Source organism: Dendronephthya gigantea, unplaced genomic scaffold (assembly GCF_004324835.1).
Source record: "Dendronephthya gigantea isolate DGI-Jeju-01 unplaced genomic scaffold, DenGig_1.0 000000F, whole genome shotgun sequence".
Lineage (NCBI taxonomy): Eukaryota > Metazoa > Cnidaria > Anthozoa > Malacalcyonacea > Nephtheidae > Dendronephthya > Dendronephthya gigantea.
This window is the reverse complement of record NW_021163010.1, coordinates 439,385-459,795: the sequence shown is the minus strand read 5'-3', so window position 1 is coordinate 459,795 and position 20,411 is coordinate 439,385. Positions and strand designations below refer to the sequence as shown.

The following is a 20,411-nucleotide window of genomic DNA, read 5'->3' as shown; positions in this document are numbered from 1 at the left end:
CTGAAAGAATAAATTCCATGATTTTTTAGAATTCACACCCGAGAACCATTATTAAAAAATGTTATTTTACGTTAACAATGTTCACTATTTTAATTTATAACATCTGATCAAAAGCGATTCAATTTGTTTACTTTAATGTTTTGTTTAATTTAACAATAGAATATAAATTATTAAATTATGTTCATAATAATTTAATTTCAAGTTCAACAACACCTCCCCCCCAGTTAAAATTTTTTCTGCATGTTTTTGCCTGCTTTGAATAATAAATTTACTTGGTCAAACATTTCTGGAACCAGTGTATGTATATATAGTATACATTTGGTCATATATGCAATGTTACATCAATCAGTCTGCTTGAAATGGCAATTATAGGTTTATTCAACTGTCTGGTCACATTAGAGACAATTCCAAATCATGGAGTTGATTACATGAACTTTAAAATATTTTTTTCAAATTTCAATATATATGTTTCAATATTCCCTATGAAACACGTCTAATTTGTTAAGGGTTTTGGTCTGCCATTATCTTAAAGCATTTATCACACAAACGAACAGGTCTTCTGGGCGCACATGATGAACAAAATGTCCCATTACAACGATGACAACGGCAACGGTTCTGAATGGAAGAAAACCAAAAAAACCATCAATGATTATTAAAAATACGAAAAATAGCGACCTTCCACAGACGTTCTGGACGCAGTGGCGAGCGTCGCCTGCATTTGGGGAAGATGCTCCCTCAAATACGTTATCCAAAATACATCAGTTTTCCTAGAATTTTCACATGCCCCTGTTTTGTGTAAGTGTGACTTTTGCTTTTATATCACACATGTAACTCAAGATAAACATGTAGTGTTTTGCGAATAAACGTTCAGTCACGTGGTTTCATTGGTGACAACCTAGGGCGTCTTTAATTTCCACCATCCGTGCACGGATGATTTACCAAATTTCCTTGAGAAAGTCCAGTATTGACACACCATAATAATACACTACCACATCTTCACTTAAAGCCTCTAACCTGAATGATCGAGAACTTCTTCAAACAAGCCATACATTTTTTAACCAAACTTCTTTCAGAGCGTATTGCCGCTGTACACGCACTGTGGGCGAAACCACACGAAACTGACGTCACGCGCTTTCCTTCAAAACATTCCAATATTTGCGTTGGTTGAAACCTGCGTTTTTGATTCAAAGAAAAATTCGATGAAATTGAGAGACTAATAGTTACTCTGAAGTCGTAAACACCGTAAAGATATCACTTCTTTTTACTCAATGGACATAAAAACGCAAAGCTTTATAATGCTTTAGCCCAATATAGATTCGGTCCTGCGATCGTCTAGAACATATATCATATAGTAGCTCTTTTTATGGGATTTTGTCTACGAACATTTTCTTTACCTCGGTGATAGATCGCCATGTCCAAGTTTACCATCAGAGCCATTGCCCCAAGTGAATATCTCGCCTTCTTCTACGAAAAAAAACATTTACTTTTCAATGGAAGAATATGCAATTGGTGTAGGATAAGACGACTTTTCAGGGAAGGAAAGAGTTGCTATGCGGGCTGGATAACGTGGTTTTACCTGACACGGCAGCAGAGTGATATGCTCCACAAGACACTCGCTTGATTCTTACTCCAAGTGGAAGTTTTATTCTTTCTGGCTTATTACATTTCGCTGGACCATCCGTTGTGTTTTTCTTTCCCAGCTGGTTAAAAGTGTTGTCTCCAAAACAGTACAACAAACCATCAACTTGAATTGCATTGTTAAAAACAATGTTAGCGGGAGGAAGTTTATAAGAATGAAAGAAATAAAATAATGTGAAAGAAAAACTTACATGTGACGAGAGCTGAATGGCGACTGCCACAACTGATATTAGTAATAAGAGTAATTGAACTAAAAATAATAATGAATTCATTGAAGACAACCATCCATAAATCAACTGCGGTAGATACAAGGCACTGTGTGTTTGCAAAAATCCTGTGAATGAATCGATAATGAATCGATGAAAATTAATTATTTTTCCTAATTGTTGAAATAGATCACCTGTTGTCCTCTGAAATCTGGAGCTTACAAGGTTTGCTGAACATCGCAAAATCATCTCCTGTACCAAGCTGACCGTATTCGTTTGCTCCCCACATCCAAACGTTACCCCAGTCTAAACAGTGTAAATACTTTCTGAAAACATTGCAGGTGTGAACGGACCTTTAAGGAGTAGGTCAAGTCTCAAGTCTTGGGAGTAAGAAACTGGACCAACTGGACACTCACCAGACATGACAGCGGTGTGGTAATCTCCACACTCCACTTTTACCATACTTTCATCATTGATATTCTCAAATTCAACCAAAGTGGGCTCGCGACGAGGTAAACTATCACCAAGACCAAGTTGATAAAATTTATTGTTGCCAAATGCAAATAACTGTCCATCACTCGTGCAAGCTGTTTAGAAGACAACAACGTGCAATAAAAGACGATTTCTCACAATCTCTTTGAACCGAGTTTATCCCACACAAGTTTAAAAACTATTCTCTCCAAGTATTAGGCAATTCTCGCATACTTATCCTCATTAACACTAAGAACAAGCGATGTTACTAAGAATGGGATCACACGCAGTGTTGCCAAGTCAGTTTTCCTAAAAATCCCAATATAGCTCCCAAAAAATCCCAAGATTCCCTATTTTCCCCCCAAAAAATCCCAAGATTTTTTTTCATTAGTTCTCAGGTCCCCTCATCAGGCGAAGTGTTCAGCCATGCGCTAACCGAAGCCTGGCACTACCCTAAAAGTATCATAAATACGATAGGAAGAAACCTTCTCACTGATCTCAGCGCTTAACTGCTGTATACTCTGTATGGTATATTAAAATATTTAGTGAATATCAGTTATACTGAGCAAGCAGATTAATCAGTATTACAACTATCATTATTATAACATTATCTTTTCTTTATTCTAAAAAATCCCAAGAAAAATCCCAAGGTCTTATTAAAAAAATAAAAATCCCAAGAAAATCCCAACAGCCTCAAAAAATCCCAAGATCTTGGGATAAAATCCCAAGGTTGGCAACACTGATCACACGCAGCAAACATGCAGCTAGACCATGCAGTATTAGGCAATTCTCGCATACTTATCCTCATTAACACTAAGAACAAGCGATGTTACTAAGAATGGGATCACACGCAGCAAACATGCAGCTAGCCCATGCAGTATATTGTAAAATAATAAAATGAAAAATAATTATTTTCCCCGTGGGGGATAGAATACATTCTTTCGATAACTACGTCATCCTGATCAATTTCTTCGTCTAATAATGAGGTCGAGGCTTCCGGGCAAAAAACGTAATCGTGACGTAATTATCGTGACGGCTACGAGTCTATATATGGCGTCAGTACGAAGTATCACGAATATCACGTCAATGTGACTGTAGCGGGAGCCGTAGTCAAATCTAAAGCTCCCTAATGAAAGAATGCGCGAGGCAGCCTACCCATTGTAAAATCTTTTCCACAGGACGCGTGAACCACTCTATGTGATCCAAGGCTTTGAACAACTTTTGGAGTTAATTGTTTTTCATTTCCTGTCTCATATCCAAGCTTGATACTGCCATAACCCCAGGTATATAATTTTCCTTCGTCTACATTAAAAAAAGATCAGAGATAAATAGCAGCGCATTTAGTGGTGTGCTTGCTTTAGACATGCAAGCGTGTCTGACCGCAGTTGTCATCACATGACGCAATTTTCTATATTCAATGTGCAACTAAACGTGTTTACATGTTTAATTCAGGGAATATATCAGCATTCGGAAGAGCGAAGAATACATTATTACTAAACTGTGCGACAGAGCAGAGGGAAAGGAGAATGTGTACCAATGACGAGCACTAATATGAATAAGAGATTAATGAAGGTGGATGATGGCGAGAAGCCAGTTTGCATAACTCTTGTCTTGCTGACCACACTACCACCATAAAGAAAGGAGATGTGGAATATTTAGGCCTAAAAACTTGATTCGGATTTAAAAGTAATACATACCAGTAACAGCAGCAGAATGATACTGATTACATGATATCTGTACAACATTCTGCTGTTGTAATGCCTCTACCCGTAATGGTGTGAATCTATCACGCAAATGACCTTGACCAAGTTGACCTTTAGATCCAGACCCCCAAGAAAGTGTCTCGCCAGAATCTAACGGAAGATTTAGACGCGTAACCTCGTAACATGGATGTCAATAATTATTATCATGATGAGAACGATCTCCTAGATTTTTTACCGAGCAAATAATAAAACTGAACAGGCTTGAATAATTCTAAAAGCAATTGTATTATTTGCAGCTTTTTTGCCACACATTGTATCCGTTTCACTAGTTCTTACCAGTAACACAGAGCATATGGTTGGCACCACAAGATACTAGTTTCATATTTAATCTCGATAAAGCATTCACCATCCTTGGTCTATGTTCCTCTATTTCTTCCCCATGTCCCAGTTTGCTTCTTGTGCCATCACCCCATGTATACAAATCACACAACTCCGCTAAAAAACAAATTTAGCATTTAGCATCAAAATTTCAAACATCAGAGATTTATTTACACCTCTCGTTAATTCATCATATCCTGCATGAATCCTATACCATCTCCCCCAACCCAAAAAGGACTTTTTTATTTTGGTCAAAAAGCTTATGGTGAACCAAGACATTTTGGAGAAGCGAACTCCTTTATAGTTTATCCGCAGAGGCTTTTGACTTCCTACTGAGATGCTTGATACAATTAAGAAACAAACCGTTATAACGAACAGACGTTGTTGAATGTCCACCAGTTCCATTGCCGGTTGTACGGTTTCTGGGCTACAAGAAAGAACATACAATCTGGCTTTAAAGTATTCCTAAAAGTGTAGTCTAATATTTTGCTGTTTAAAATAAGACTTTTGTAAGAAGCTTGTCAATATTTTGCTGCATGGGCAAATAAAACTTGTCGAGAAAATATTGGTCGAGGCTTTATCTTTATTATTATTACCAGCACTCCGCTCCTCAAAACTATTTTTTTGCTATTCCTTTTTCGCTATTCTTGCTATCCCGGTTAGGCGAGGTGAAAACTGCATATAATGAAAGACTAATCAGGTTAAACCTTTGATGTGATGCACTTTTTACCTCGCCTAGCCGGGATAACTCTCCCCTTGTAAACAGGAAGCTATAGCAATAATTACCATGCTGGAGTTTCCATTCAACTTGGAAACGATTCCATGAACAGATGTGTCGTTATCCTCGTCACCAGTGATTAGTTCTTGCAGAAGTTCTTTATCTTCGATACCGTTCGCTAAGGCCTATATTATAATGATTACCAAATTGTATAATAAACTACAGCATTGTTCACTTGCATTGTACAAGCTAGTTCTCTACACTTATATAAAGAAGGGCGATTCATATAGATTATAGTCCTCATCTAAATCGGATTACTGTTTGCATCAAGTTCGTAATCTTAATCTAACTGTTGAGGTTCACTAAAAGCCGTTTGAGGACCGGCATTGAATTCTTCTTTACAAGATTTGAAATTTCTGACGAGGGGTCTAACAAACAGCGTACGTGCATGTTAGCTACTTACTTTCAAACCAGTGAGCCATGTGTCATAATCTTTCTTGCCTTCACATATAAAATTAAGACTTTCTTCTCCTTGATCCGTTGAATACAACACGGATATTGATAAGACCTGAGAAGAAATGAACTGATGAGAACGGGATTTGGTGGTATTTACAACTATCAGAGTGAATGTGGGTAACTTTATGCAACGCTTGGCTTGACATACAGACTCCTTAATTAAATACACAACCAAGTAAACCAAGTGGCAAGTCAGTCACGCTGCAAGTATTGCTTTTTGTCAGGCCGGGTTTTCTTTGAGATCACAACATTCTCCGCGTCAAAAAGAAAATGCGAGCCAGACTGATGATACTCTTCTCGACACAAACCGAAACAAAAAAAGGAAATTCTAAAAAAATCCTCGATCAACCCCAATAGCCGCTGTTAATTAAGGCGTTGCCGAAAAAAATTCTTTTAGTTTCATTTTTAAAATTCGCTTTGAAAAATTGCGCACATCAGTCAAAATTAATCCACGCAAAATACCAATCATCCCCCCTAAAAAATACTAACCTTGAAATCTTCAGGAATTTCACTAGTTTTAAAAAAGGTTGTCGTTTTTCCATCAAGAACTTGTGTGATTTGTGATATAAGAACTGAAATATATTATAATCTAAAATTAATTTAGTACATATAACAAATATTATCATAACGAATATTATCAACACAATACATACAATTTTAAATTTTCAATCATTATCTTACATAAATTATATAATTGTTTTATAGTACATATACATTTCCAAACAGTGCAAAATATTAAATGCAGTCATATTTTTTCAGTTTTTTTCGACAATTTCTAATCATTTAGGAATTGCATAAACGTCAGAAGATAATAAAAGAATAATTGTGGAATAAATTATTATAAGATATAATAATCACCACTTGATTTTTCTCTTGGAGCCTGCCAATGAAGATAAACCAGATCTGAAAATTAAGATATTTCAAGTCAGCTGGTCATGTATTAGATTTCTTTAGTGGCAACATGCAATGTCAATATAACACTGTGATTGTTGTGTATAATAGCTGTGCAAGGTTGGCAATGCAATTGCTAATGACTAAGATCTTGTAACCCCAGCTGCAATGTACTAGCTGACTAGCTGACTCTCTTAGCAAGACCCTGCTTGTGTCAGCTATAGGTAGGACAGCGTCCACGCTGCTCCTGCATGGCTCCTAATATGTTAACCTTGGTTAAATGTATGTAACTTCATTAAAATTCTTAAGTATTGTTTTAATCTTAATGTTCGTACCTTTTGAAAGAACAAACGTTCTGAAACATGGTCGATTCTAAGGAAAAAAAAAATTTTTTTTTCTCATTTCATATACCAATACTTGTCACTATGGATAGTTAAAAGACTTATTTTTATTATCCATGTTGTGATTTTATTATCCATGTTTTCACTATACATGCCACTGTCACAATATAACTAATAATCACTGTGAAACAGGTTACTACACATACCACTTTTGGTTGCCATACTACAACTGCTGTTGATACTATTCCTCAGTTACTTATATGTATGATCACACAATACTGGTACTAGTCATCATAATACTTAGTTGGCATACTATATTACCACTGGTTCATATACTGTACTCTTCTTATAGTCTCATATCACTGGCCTCATATCAAACAAACAATAACATACCAGTTTCCCGATCAAAAGCATGCTTGAGCCTTTTGACATTTCAAAGATTGCATTGATAATTTCAGCAGGTATCTCATTGTAATTGTTTTGAGCCATTATGGACATCAAGTGTTGTATTGGCTAGCTGCCTCACTTAGTTCAATCTGGATAATACAAACATAGCAAAGAGTAGTTAAACTCAATCAATATTTCACTGCAAACCTGCATTAGACCTAGTTCATACGTTGCGTTTTGGTCGCGCTGAATGCAATTCAAACAATAGATAATGAGATGGTAAACCTCATTCTGCCTCATTATCCATTGTTTGAATTGCATTCAACCAAAATGCAATGTATGAACTAGGCCTTAGTCACTCTAAATGTTTTAATATGATATTCTCTTTAGTAAATTCTGAAGTGCAATAATGCATCTAGGCTCTATAGATTCTCTAGATACCTTACCTGGAGTAGAGTTTTCTGGTAGTTTTCTATCTTTCATTGCCTAAAGTTATGCTAAATCAATGGCTTACACAAAACATTTAAACATTTATATTATAACACTGTAGATTGATACCGATATGCCTATTTAACTTAATTTCTACCTATAAAACCAATCAAATTATCACCGTATGTATGAATTAACAGCAATATGATTTGGCTAGGGACTAGTCGACTTAATTTAAAGCGAGTGAACATCTTTTAAATGCTTCTATTTATAATTATTCATATGCATTCAATGCTTCTATGATTTCATGTGTGTATAATATACAGAACGTCATGAACATTAGTCCTTTTATTTGCAAGCAAATTTGATTTGAATCTCGATAAAGCACTGGATTTAAACTTAAAACTTCAGGAAACGTGTATATTTAAGTTTAATTATGCATCAGGAAATGTTGTATATTTCCACCAGGCCGATATCTGACAGCTTCGCAACCTGGACGACACGGTCGCTTAGATCAATTATCCATCAGATTTAGATCACTTTATAATATTTCTGATATGTCATTTAATATGCCTTTAAGTTTTCTTACCTGTTATCTTGTATCGACCGTTACAATAAATCACAGAATAAATCAATCATTTCTTCGATGGAAATAAGTTAAACGACGAGACGTACTTCTGGTAGATTCAACAGAAATGAACCGCAAACTTCCTGGTTCAAGGGTCACTGCCTCACTGGATTTCCTGTCAGAAATTTCTGTACAAAAAGCCAGCGCTCTTTACCAATAGTACACTAATCTGACTGTGATTTCAAGAATTATCTCGTAAACCAGTCAGGAAACATCACTTATACAGTTTTTCCAGAAATCTGTCATGAAAAATGCACATGTGACACATTCATTTCACTTCACATCACGCATGCTATCAGCAGAATTTTGAGAAATTTAGGAATCACACCAAAAAATCAAATAACAAAAGCAATCTATATAATTATTATTTTGGAATGTTGTAGTTGACATAGTTTGTAAATAGGCTGAAATATCTGCTGCAGTCAAATATTTTAATTTCAATCTTCAATCATTTTATGGATAGTGTGTACATCCTTGATCTTTTCCAAATTATTCAAATTATCCCACCATTTGAACAAAAATTTCTTGCACAATAAGTGAAACCAAGGAGTAATAATTATCTTTTCATCTTCAGCATCTTGTAAAATATCTTTCATTTTCTTTTGATTCACAAAACAAAAACTTTTTACTTCATTGGGATTCATTTGAATATCAACATCTTTCTGGATAAATAGGACATAGTCAATCTCATGCTCTCCCCACTTTTCATCAGAAGGTGCTTTGTAATGAATTTTTGTAATCATATTGATGTCTTCAAGAGGAACCTTAAGAAAAAAATACAATTCAAACAATATAATAAGTATTGAGGTTAATAAACAACAAAGGGAACTAATTGAATAAAAGATTGACTTATCCCATTTAATTTATCTTGTGTCAGACAAAGTAATACCTGTTGATTCATTCTATATTTCCTCATATTATTTTATTTTTCTACCTGACTAGCTTCAATACCAAGTTCATGATTGAGTTTACGTTGAGCTGCTCTTCTTACTCCAAGAAAATCTTCATCTTCTAATTCATGTGGAAGGCTCAATGGATGGCTACAACAAGTGTTTGTAAAACGACCAGGAAATGTTATCTTTGCGTCAGACCTTTGTTGGAGTAATAATTCATTATTGTCATTAAATAAGAAGACACTAAATGCCCGATGAAGCATCCCTTTCTTTATATTACTGTTCAGGTGACATTCTCTTTTTGTTTCTTCTCCAATCACTTTATCTTCTTCATTTATGAGAATACATTTCTCTTCTAAAAATTGCTCTTGTATTTTATCATGCATGCTATTATGTAGTTTAATAAATGTGCTGAAGACTGCCTTGTTATTCCCAGACAGTGGTCGCAAACGTTGCACAAAGCACAAAAAATTCAAGCTTACTTTATTCAATGTCGCCATTTTGGATATTCAGGTTGGTCTGCTATTGTCATGCGTGATGCAGCAGATGCAGGCTAGTCATGCACCAGCGTTGTGGACCGGGGTAGTGACCCCTTATTACAGTTCACTGGCCCTTAGTGACCCTCTCCCCTACACTGACAATTGCTCAAAAATGGCGATCATAGGACAGTTTTTTCGACAACCCCGAAAATATATTTTTGGCCCGTACCCTTTGGATAAAGTTGTCTGTGTTAAACTAGTTTTCTTTCATCAAGCGAACTCAGCGAGGTCTGATTAAAATTTGCTAAAAAAGAGCAAACATAATATTTTCCCCAGAATTTCACACGTTTTATTTGAACATTTCATTTCAAATACATATTTCATTACTCTACGTGTAAATACTAATTCTTCAGTTATTATTGATTTTTTAATCACAACCAATGTTAATTTTGTTCATATCGTCTCGATATCTTCTCTTTATTCCATCCTCATAACCACCATATAACTTATGAAAGTACAACGGGTTCACGGAGAATTTTCCCTGGACTTCAAAATCCGGACAGACACGAGTGTACTCGGGATTAAACGGGAAACTTGGGGCGCTGTCAAATTTTACAATTATCCTCATGGTGCGATCACAACCAACGTTTTGCTCATAGTACTGTTTGAACAGGCTTGGGCCAACCTTTGGAGATCCATACGTATACACCCCGTCTGGTTTTCTATTTAGTTTTTTAGTTGCAAATAATGCCGCAATGGTTGTTTCTGCACCACCAAGACTGTGACCTGTTAGCAAAATTCTGTAATCTTTCGGAACTTGACTGTATTCTTTTTCAAACCATGAAGATATAAAGTGATAACGTTCTAAGAATCCTTTGTGTATTGGGAATGATTCCTCTGTCCCAGGAATGGTTTCTGTCACAATTTTGCTATCAAGGTTTTTGCCCCAGTCTTCGCCATGGTCTGTCCCACGAAATCCAAAAACTACCAACTTCTGGTGAATGCTTTTGAACATCACGACCTACAATTATAATGACACCCCAACTGTGATATATAAAAAACAACTAATTGCTCAAAACATTGCATGAAGGTTTCATTAGGAATCTTCGAGAAATGTGTGTCGCTTCCCTATGATTCTGTCAAAACTTATTACTCTGCCAGTCTTTCAAAGAAATATGTGTTATGTCGAAACGCAAATTTTTACAAAAACGTTTTCGTTCACCTGTTTCGGACATGTTTCTAACGGGACGTTCCGAGGCAAACCCGGTTTCAAGAACAGAGAAGTTGTTCACAAATATTTATAAGCACAAATATTAAACTATATTGACACTGTGCTATAAGAAATTCGGCATATACGGACATAACATTATTCAACCTATATATAACCTCGGTCTCCTTGACTTCATAGTATTTTCCTGTCCAGCTGCCAATACTGCAAGCTGGTTTATCGTATTTGGGATTGTCATTGGTCGCTGAAAATTTAGGGTTCTCCATGATTTGACCATTTTGTAGATATCTGCCGCTTTCAAGAGGTAAGTACGCTGCTTTTGAGACACCAAAAGTAAGTTTAATGAATCTCTCAAGCAGTTGTGCATCCGCACCTGCACAAACAGAGATAAGAAAGAAAGAAATCTGAAACAACATGATGAAGTTAAACCACTAGTACTGTTACACTGCCACTGGAGATTTCAACCTTAAAATGAATTAACAATAGTATTTTCAACGGTCTTATATAAGTTCAGTGCTGTTTCCATGGTTTGAGGTGATATTCCATTATATTTGAATTCCAAAGGATTCAGATAGTTTCCGGGCACTGGTGAAATGAAATAATTATTATTTGGCATTAAAACAAAGGCTTGCAGGCTTAATAATAGTAAATGAAAGTGCAATACAAGTCATTATCTCTATGATATTGCAATGATCGATCTTGGTATATACGTATACAAGCGAATGTTTGTTAACAAAATTTGTCTCAATTCTTATTCAGTTCCTGCAACCTACGTACACCATTGCTTGATGAGCCACTCTCCAATTAATTACTTAGTTCAGTAACTTATACGTACAATCCAAATCACTTGCTAATTTCCTACTCATTGTTTCATGACAGATTTTATGATCATGCAGTTACAGTTTTACCGCTAGTAAACTGTTAACGCAAATATTGAAAACGCCGGATACGGAAGAGATGAATTGAGCAAAAATGTCGTTTAGTAACTTATAGCTCTCTTATATCACGTTATTTTCACGTAACTTCTTTGTTTCAGTTCATGGCGTCTGGACCATTTGCACTTTCAAGTTTCAATTATTTTTAACAAGAATCAAAATGTTCAGCTGACAATATGATCAGTTAACGCAAACAGAGATGGCAATGGATTTTTAATTATGTTTATTGTTGCGACTGAATCTTTTTCGAAACTGGCAACGCAAGTAAAGCACAGGCAAACATGATTTTCTTTTCTAGCTGTTTTAGCTTTTTTCCTGTGTCGATTTCTAAAACAGTTTTGCATTTTACGTAGGGGTTACAGAGTTACTTTTCTGCTAGCTCTATTCAACAGTATGACATCATTATGTCCATCTAAATATGGAAACAGAGATCCCAAACGAACCGTAATCGTACAACCCCAACCGCCATAATTTCGCTGTCTTTTTTCTTGAAGAGTTAAAATATCTCTGAAAAATATTGCGTATCGTATGGATCCTGAACCACAGTCTGAACGCAAAACATCCCCTAAGCAGGGCGTAGCCACGGTGACTAGAGAAGCAGTGTGTAATGTGTACTCATATATTCGCTCTACCAGAATCTTTCAGGCGATAAGCTTTGAAATGAAATTCATTAGGCATATTCATCATATAAATATGCACCCCTCCAATTCAGTCGCACCAATTCTAGTCGAGGAATGAGGATCATCATTGGCCATAGTTCTTCCCCCTGATGGCGTCAGCGCTGCGCAGAGGGAGGAGACCATTTTCCTTAAAACCAAGGATAATGAAAAATATACAAAATGAAAAGTATATATAATTTATGGGCACCAAAAAGGCTCCTGAACGGCCGTAGAGGGTTTGAAAGCAGGCAATGCTCTAAGGATTATCATTGCCCACACAGCTTTTACTGAGTTAATCAACTCAGATCATCCCTAAAGGCTAGAAGCCCTTAGACACATTTGTGATTGAGCATATGGATCAACGCCTTTTGGTACTTTAAGGTTCAACACCCTACCCATGAGACACTCTATTCAACAATTGTTCTTCTTCATGAGTGCCAACAATGAATTGTAGAGCATTGTACAATTAATTACCTTGATTAAAAACCAGTCTTAAGAGACACAGCTTTGTTTCAAGAATAGAAGTTCTTTTACATGTAGCTTTAAAGCTTAACCACACACAAGGCTTTTTAAAATTCAGATTGATTTTGAAATGACAGGGTATCAAATATTAGCCACTCATATCAGTGCCACTTGAAAATCTAGTGTAAACAACACTTGAAGTAATTTGCTTGACCATAATCCAAAATACATATCAGGAGAATTTCATAATTATGCAACAACTAAATACAACGCAAACTGCATGTTAGATCACTTAAAGACATTTTATCTCATCAGATGTATTATAGTGTATGTACTTAAGGTGAACTGAATGCTTAGAATAACAACTTTTCTCAAACTTTCAGCAAAACAAAATTTAAAGAACAGAACAACTTAAAATATAAAAAATTTATTACAAATATCTAGTACAGATGCATGTTATCTAGAGGAAACTGTAAGTACAATTAGACCAATTTATGATATTAGGATTATTTCCTGAGTGAAATAGTTGTCATTTATGGCCTAATTATACCCACAATGCTTTTGTTTGACTGTTTCAGAATGACATTATTGTCAATAATTATTAAACCAACTTCAAGAATTCCAGTCGTTTGTCACTTTCTTATCAATGCTAAGTAAAGACATAAACATTGATATAGGCCTGTACAAAATGATGTTGACAACGAAATATTAGGTTTAAATTTGAAAATAAAAGATTATTAAATATATCCCAGGCGAGTTCAAAGTGTATTTAATCGTCATTCTTGCCATGTTTCAATATTTGTGTGAACATGATATAATCCAACAGCCCACTCTTTTGATCAATTGGAGCACCACGCAGAATTTCATCGACATCTTCTTCAGATACCCTGTCTCCCATTGTCATCATTGCTTCACGAAATCTTTCCACGGGGATCTTTCCATCACCATCTTCATCAAACGCAGCAAAGGCGTTTTTTATAACTTCTTCAGGATCTGTGCCGTTCATTTGTTCCCCGAACATTGTCAACAACATTGTAAAGTTGATAGGACCAGGAGATAGCTTTATCATGCCTTCCAAGTATTCGTCTGTCGGATCTTTCCCAAGGGAAGCTAACATATCGTGCAAGTCGTCCTTGTCGATGAAGCCATCATGATTTTGATCGATCATGTTGAATGCTTCTTTAAACTCCTGAATTTGGTTTTGATCGAACATGGCGAACACATTTGAAGTAGCACGTCTTGCTCTCTTCTGTGTACCCTTTTTTGTTCGTTTACTCGCCATTTTATCAGCAAATTTCTATCAAAATGAAGGGAATAACCTTGCACTCAAATGTACGCAACTTCGATAAAGCGATCTTCGTTTGTTTTCTTTGGTGTGACGTCACGCCTACATACCGCACCCACTTCCGTCGATAACTGACCTCAATACTAAACTGGAAAGCTATTGCCCACCGCAGGTAGGGAGTTCAAAACTTGGTACTCTGAGCTAACAACCGGGGGGCGGTTGTTTAAAAGCCGGGTAGCTGTAACCCTTGGTTAAAGCAAATTTTTACATCAATATTTTAAATCGCTTTTTTACAAAGTTAAATATATTTTTCCATAAACATTTTCTGGCCCATCAAAAGCCATATTTTGTAAAGGTTCTAAAACGAACAGCGGTTCAGAAGCACTTGGACCAAAACAGTGGATTAAAACTTAACCCTGGGTTAGCCCTAACCCAGCACTGAACCTTAGGAGAGCGGAAAAATTAGCTTGACAACGGTGGGAATCAAATGCCTTTCCAATTGAGCCACTAGGTCAAGACGGTTTGTTCACTATCACTTTAAGAAACACTTTGCCCAACGAATTAAAATGAGTTTATCCGCGAGTTTTTCCTTCAGACATTGATAATGTCTAAATGCGGGTTTTCATGTCATGAATAACATTACAATAACCACAGTTTATAAGCTCGCAAGATGTTTTCAAGAAATATTAAACAAGAAGTCGCATAATTCAATGCGGATATATCAGACACAACTTAAATATAGAAATTGGAAAGATACTATTTTGTTTCTAAATACATTAAGATTTGGTATTTAATCTTTTGTAGAGAGAACGGTGTGAAGGGATAAAGAATCTGCCGGAGCATTGGTAAATATGCTTCCAACATAAATGTATGTTCCCCAGACATGATGACTCAATGCTTTACAACATCCAAGATCTAAGACACGATATCCAAGTTGATTGTATCGTTCGTCTGTTTCAAAGAACGTCGAGTTTGAGTAGGGTCCAAAATACTATATCAAGACAAAACAAACATTCACAATAAAAGGAGAACTGAAAAATGGAAAAAGGAATTGGAATTGTGAAATTCGAGCGTTTTTACGTGGGATAAAATGAGTAGACCCAGGAGACGGATATACGAGACAAGCTGCAATCTTTACACTTACCTGAATGACCAAAATCCACAAAAATTGCGATAAATTAAGCCAACAATAAAATTACTTACCGCATTTCCTGAGGACGGATCAATAAAGTCTGCCCAATATCCTTTACTTTTCAGTAAGTCACATATCTCTGAAGCGGATTCTATAAACTGCAAACAATTTGATGATCTATCTTGAATTGTTTTTTCTTCGTATTATTGTCATCAGAGCCAAAGGAAAACCCTTAGTATTTGAAACTTGCAATCAATAAGGCAGGAATTTCAATGTGGAAACCATGAAACTATTTCAATATTGGGATATAAGGACATCATTGCGATAGCGTAATATAAGCGCTATGCAATCCAAGCAAAATCAACGATGGAAAAGATGCATAGGGTTGGATTCTGTTGATGATTTGGTGTGTTTTTTTTCTGGCATAGAATTAATTATACAACAACTAAAAGGTTTTAAGCTTTCACGCGCGTGTACGTGCAAAAAACGCGACAGTGTCAGTGGAAAGCAGCCCTTATTGATCAGGACGAAATAAAATGTGTTTTATTTACGTTTTTTAATAGTTCTTCTCTTTCTTCATCAACATCTTGTGACCAAACGGTCATGTCATTTTTGGTATGTTGACATATACTGACCACCGTCATCTCGCCTGTCTTGAAATTCCTGTCTGGAAAAAGATCTGAGAAGCTCCTCTGAAGTGATGCAGTACATTTCTGAACTGAACATTCAACTTTCCCCTGTAAGAATATTATATACGAATTATCAATGATAAACTGGCAATAAAAGATTCCAAAGCTATTTTCTCTTATTCAACTGATGAATTCACAATTAAAATCACTTAATTCACAATTAAGTAATCACTTGTTGGATTCAAACAGGAACAATCAAATCTTAGGTCTCCTGGCTACCAGCAGTCTAAGTTGGATTTTCAATTTACAGTATGTGTATCTAGTGTTCTATCTGCATCCTAAAGCAGTCCACTGAAGAGTTTTTCTAAAAATTCTCACAACTGTCCAATAGACGTGTGATGTTCATGTGATATTGCGCTATGCCATGTTACATACCTTAGCATTTTCAAACATTTCTTTTGAATTACAATTTTTTATTTCTTGTGCTTTCTTTTTATCATCAATTTCAGTGTTATTTATAAACTGTGCAAATACATGACGTTTTTTCATTTCATTTGTTTCAACATCTAGAAATACTGAAGCTAAACTCTGCTGATTTTCAGGTGTTTGAAATGTTTCACTATGCATCTTAACATCGTAATTCATATTTCCTGGTAGGGGAAACCGTGGATCTTTGGTAGCGAAGGGTCCAAGATCTGAAATACATGCAATGACAATAGATTATTGTAAGCATATATAGTTGGAAATATAGTAAATTTACTTGTCATATGTCATCCTAATGCCTTCTAATGAAAACTAAAGCTTACTTGTCCTGAGTTTACCTTGGTTAGTCACATAATGTGGTGATTGGTTGACATTGCTTGCTGTAGCTATACCAGACATTAAAGGACATCTTAAATGACTCACAACAGATCTCATGGTTGGAAAATAGCCAACAGCTCTGGTTTGCTTTAAAATCTAAACAATCACAAGATTATAATATTTGGTAAATGCTATTCTTTACATCTTTATATATATGAACAGCGGTCATAAACTTTTCACCAAGAGCCTTTTTCAGTGAAAGGAAAAAATTGTGTAAATATACTGCATGATGCCATTATCTCTAACTAGAACCGCATGTCATTTTCATTGTCTTTAATGCATTATACAAAGTATCTGTTCTATATTATATATACATGAGAAATTACTATAAACTAAAACTCTGGTCTGTGTCTCTGTGACAGTATAAAACACTGCGTCATTATTTTAAATTTTGGAAAAAAATACATTTACTATAGGTGACTATATCTAAAAAACCCACGTTAGCTGCCATAATGGTCTGTTATTTTCTCTCCACACAAAGCGAAATTTAATCTATGCGTTTATAATAACTTCAGATTCAATCATTCAAGATAATAACGTTTTTTTACTTTTCCGTCCGCCATTGTTGTTAATTTCTGAAAATTTCATCCCCCAAATTGCGTAGACCAGGACACGAATGTCTACGAACAGTTCCGAAGATACCGCACAGAAATAAATTATAAATGGCTATCTTTAAAATAGGGAATGGGGAATGCGGGAATGGGGGAATGCGGGAATGGGGGAATGCGGGAATGCGGGAATGGGGGAATGGGGGAATGCGGGAATGGGGGAATGCGGGAATGGGGGAATGCGGGAATGGGGGAATGCGGGAATGCGGGAATGGGGGAATGCGGGAATGGAGGAATGCGGGAATGCGGGAATGGGGGAATGCGGGAATGGGGAATGCGGGAATGCGGGAATGCGGGAATGGGGGAATGCGGGAATGCGGGAATGCGGGAATGGGGGAATAAGGGAATGCGGGAATGGGGGATTGCGGGAATGGGGGAATGCGGGAATGGGGGAATAAGGGAATGGGGGGATTAGGGAATGGGGGAATAAGGGAATGGGGGATTAGGGAATGGGGGAATAAGGGAATGGGGGAATAAGGGAATGGGGGAATGAGGGAATGGGGGAATAAGGGAATGGGGGAGTAAGGGAATAAGGGAATGGGGGAGTAAGGTAATAAGGGAATGGGGGAATAAGGGAATGGGGGAATAAGGGAATGGGGAGATAAGGGAATGGGGTAATAAGGGAATGGGGGAATAAGGGAATAAGGGAATGGGGGAATAAGGGAATGGGGGAATAAGGGAATGGGAGAATAAGGGAATGGGGGGATTAGGGAATGGGAGAATAAGGGAATGGGGGAATAAGAGAATGCAGGAATGGGGGAATGCAAGAATGGGGGAATAAGGGAATGCAGGAATGAGGGAATAAGGGAACGCAGGAATGGGGCAATAAGGGAATGGGGTAACCGGTGAACAAGTGAGCAGGGGAACCGGGGAATGGGGGAACAGAGGGATGGGGGAACCAGGGAACAGGATAAAGGTGGAACTATGGACTCATTGAGCAGCTAAACTAATAGTTACAGTCTTGAGCCTGAAAGGAACAATTGTTAGTATATATTAGGCATGTATACAGTATTATGGCTCTCTGTATCTAGGATGCTACTTACAAATATATTTATTGTTATTATTAAATGCCAACCTGGCAACTGTTAATTGTTATTGTGAAACTCAGGCACTCTTGTATTAGATTTTACCAAAGTGAAAAATCAAAATATACTTGCCTTTCAGTAAAAATTAAAACTATAAATAAGATAATGGTATTGTTGTGTGCTAGTGTGTTCATTTAGTTGGCAAGAAACTGTTCTGTGTATATAATTTTCATGCATGTTTGCATTTATGCTTTCAACAAAATCTATAAATGAACCCAATGACCCTTAACTAAGGACCGTCATCCTTTATTAGCAGGTTGGGGGCTGAAGAGAAAAGGGTAGGGTAACTGCATGAAAATGATGAAGTGTTATTAATTAACAATATAAATCCTTTCATCATTAAAATCTGAAACCAGGCATGAACTAGCTGTACAATCCTAAATCATTATACATCAAGTGACTGACATCAGCAATATATAGTCAACATATTGGCTCTTTCCCAATCAGCATACAAAGCTTAAAATCTTATAAAATCTTAATGAGTCTCAGTCAGTCCTTGGTAGGAAGTCTCAGGCCTATATAGCTAGGTATATGAAAACATTATATCAGAAAGTATTTTCCCTATATATACTATTTAACTCTATAGCTTTTTCAAAATTAGTAGTATATTTAAAGTGTTTTACTCCACTGATTTTAGACAACAAACGTTTTGGAAAACATATAATTATGATGAATATATTTTGTTGAAAGAAACATTTTTGGTTACAGTGAAACAACAATGTGCATTTTGTGAATAACTTGGTAATTATGTAATAAGCAATGTTTGCACTTTATAATTGGCATGCAAACATTGCAATACTAAATACTATGTATGTATATTACCTTTTTATGACATTTATTGGAATACATAAATACTTCCTGTACTACAATAAATATCTAAATGCCCTACTTGATTATATACTTGATTATATATTTTCTGATATAATGTTTTCATATAACTAGCTATAGGCCTGAGACTTCCTACCAAGGAATGACTGAGATTCATTAAAGATTTTATAAGAATTTAAGCTTTGTATGCTGATTGGGAAAGAGTCAGTCACTTGATGCATAATGATTTAGGATTGTACAGCTAGTTGATTCATGCCTGGTTTCAGATTTTAATGATGAAAGGATTTATATTGTTAATAACACTTCATTTTCATGCAGTTACCCTATACTATACCTTTTCTCTTAAGCCCCAAACCCGCTAATAAAGGATGACTGTCCTTAATTAGTTAAGGGTCAGTGGGTTCATTCATAAATTTTGTTGAAAGCAAATGCAAACATGCATGAAAATTATATACACAGAACAGTTTCTTGAGCAATGTTATTCCCATATAACATATGTTCTAGCTGTTGCATTTGTCATTATATTTTGAATAGATATCACTATTGAAATTTTGCATGCCAACTAAATGAACACACTAGCACACAACAATACCATTATCTTATTTATAGTTTTAATTTTTACTGAAAGGCAAGTATATTTTGATTTTTCACTTTGGTAAATACAAGAGTGCCTGAGTTTCACAATAACAATTAACACTAGTACTTGCCAGGTTGGCATTAATAACAATAAATATATTTGTAGAGAGCCATAATACTGTATACACGCCTAATATATACTAAAAATTGTTCCTTTCAGGCTCAAGACTGTTACTATTAGTTTAACCTTTACCCTGTTCCCTGGTTCCCCCCATCCCTCTGTTCCCCCATTCCCAGGTTCCCCCGCTCACTCGTTCACCGGTTTCACTGTTCGCCCCATTCCCTTATTCCCCCATTCCTGTGTTCCCTTATTCCTTTATTCCCGCATTCCCTTATTCCCGCATTCCCTTATTCCCGCATTATCTTATTCCCCAATTCCCGCATT

The 20,411-nt window shown here is 36.1% G+C and overlaps 4 protein-coding genes and 1 pseudogene across 5 annotated transcripts; all 5 read right to left on the bottom strand.

Annotated features, from left to right (window-relative positions):
- Nucleotides 1-354: 354 nt before the first annotated feature.
- On the bottom strand, nucleotides 355-8,394 carry LOC114527770 (ultraviolet-B receptor UVR8-like). The gene is made up of 19 exons (XM_028549498.1): nucleotides 8,268-8,394; nucleotides 7,696-7,735; nucleotides 7,256-7,398; nucleotides 6,857-6,893; nucleotides 6,489-6,533; nucleotides 6,120-6,202; nucleotides 5,578-5,682; nucleotides 5,183-5,299; nucleotides 4,760-4,823; nucleotides 4,355-4,513; nucleotides 4,013-4,168; nucleotides 3,471-3,617; nucleotides 2,261-2,431; nucleotides 2,039-2,150; nucleotides 1,830-1,888; nucleotides 1,577-1,744; nucleotides 1,395-1,464; nucleotides 1,015-1,171; nucleotides 355-615 (listed from the first exon to the last, which is right to left on the bottom strand). Exons 3-19 carry the CDS (start codon nucleotides 7,358-7,360, stop codon nucleotides 502-504), a joined length of 1,869 nt encoding a protein of 622 aa, XP_028405299.1. The 5' UTR covers nucleotides 7,361-7,398; nucleotides 7,696-7,735; nucleotides 8,268-8,394; the 3' UTR covers nucleotides 355-501.
- A 291-nt stretch (nucleotides 8,395-8,685) lies between these two features.
- On the bottom strand, nucleotides 8,686-9,705 carry LOC114517864 (isopentenyl-diphosphate Delta-isomerase 1-like). Its single transcript, XM_028537701.1, has 2 exons — nucleotides 9,241-9,705; nucleotides 8,686-9,070 (listed from the first exon to the last, which is right to left on the bottom strand). Exons 1-2 carry the CDS (start codon nucleotides 9,697-9,699, stop codon nucleotides 8,744-8,746), a joined length of 786 nt encoding a protein of 261 aa, XP_028393502.1. The 5' UTR covers nucleotides 9,700-9,705; the 3' UTR covers nucleotides 8,686-8,743.
- Nucleotides 9,706-10,014: 309 nt separating this feature from the next.
- On the bottom strand, nucleotides 10,015-11,389 carry LOC114517679. The gene is made up of 2 exons (XM_028537473.1): nucleotides 11,065-11,389; nucleotides 10,015-10,699 (listed from the first exon to the last, which is right to left on the bottom strand). Exons 1-2 carry the CDS (start codon nucleotides 11,320-11,322, stop codon nucleotides 10,106-10,108), a joined length of 852 nt encoding a protein of 283 aa, XP_028393274.1. The 5' UTR covers nucleotides 11,323-11,389; the 3' UTR covers nucleotides 10,015-10,105.
- A 1,984-nt stretch (nucleotides 11,390-13,373) lies between these two features.
- Nucleotides 13,374-14,339, bottom strand: LOC114520306 (annotated as a pseudogene).
- A 470-nt stretch (nucleotides 14,340-14,809) lies between these two features.
- Nucleotides 14,810-17,431, bottom strand: LOC114517121 (methylmalonic aciduria and homocystinuria type D homolog, mitochondrial-like). Of its 2 annotated transcripts, XM_028536782.1 has the most exons (7): nucleotides 17,309-17,431; nucleotides 16,830-16,965; nucleotides 16,444-16,703; nucleotides 15,931-16,116; nucleotides 15,451-15,537; nucleotides 14,992-15,238; nucleotides 14,811-14,941 (listed from the first exon to the last, which is right to left on the bottom strand). In XM_028536782.1, exons 1-6 carry the CDS (start codon nucleotides 17,318-17,320, stop codon nucleotides 15,038-15,040), a joined length of 882 nt encoding a protein of 293 aa, XP_028392583.1. In that variant the 5' UTR covers nucleotides 17,321-17,431; the 3' UTR covers nucleotides 14,811-14,941; nucleotides 14,992-15,037. The 2 variants fall into 2 exon arrangements, with proteins under 2 accessions (XP_028392575.1, XP_028392583.1); XM_028536774.1 differs by having other exon boundaries at nucleotides 14,810-15,238.
- Nucleotides 17,432-20,411: the final 2,980 nt, after the last annotated feature.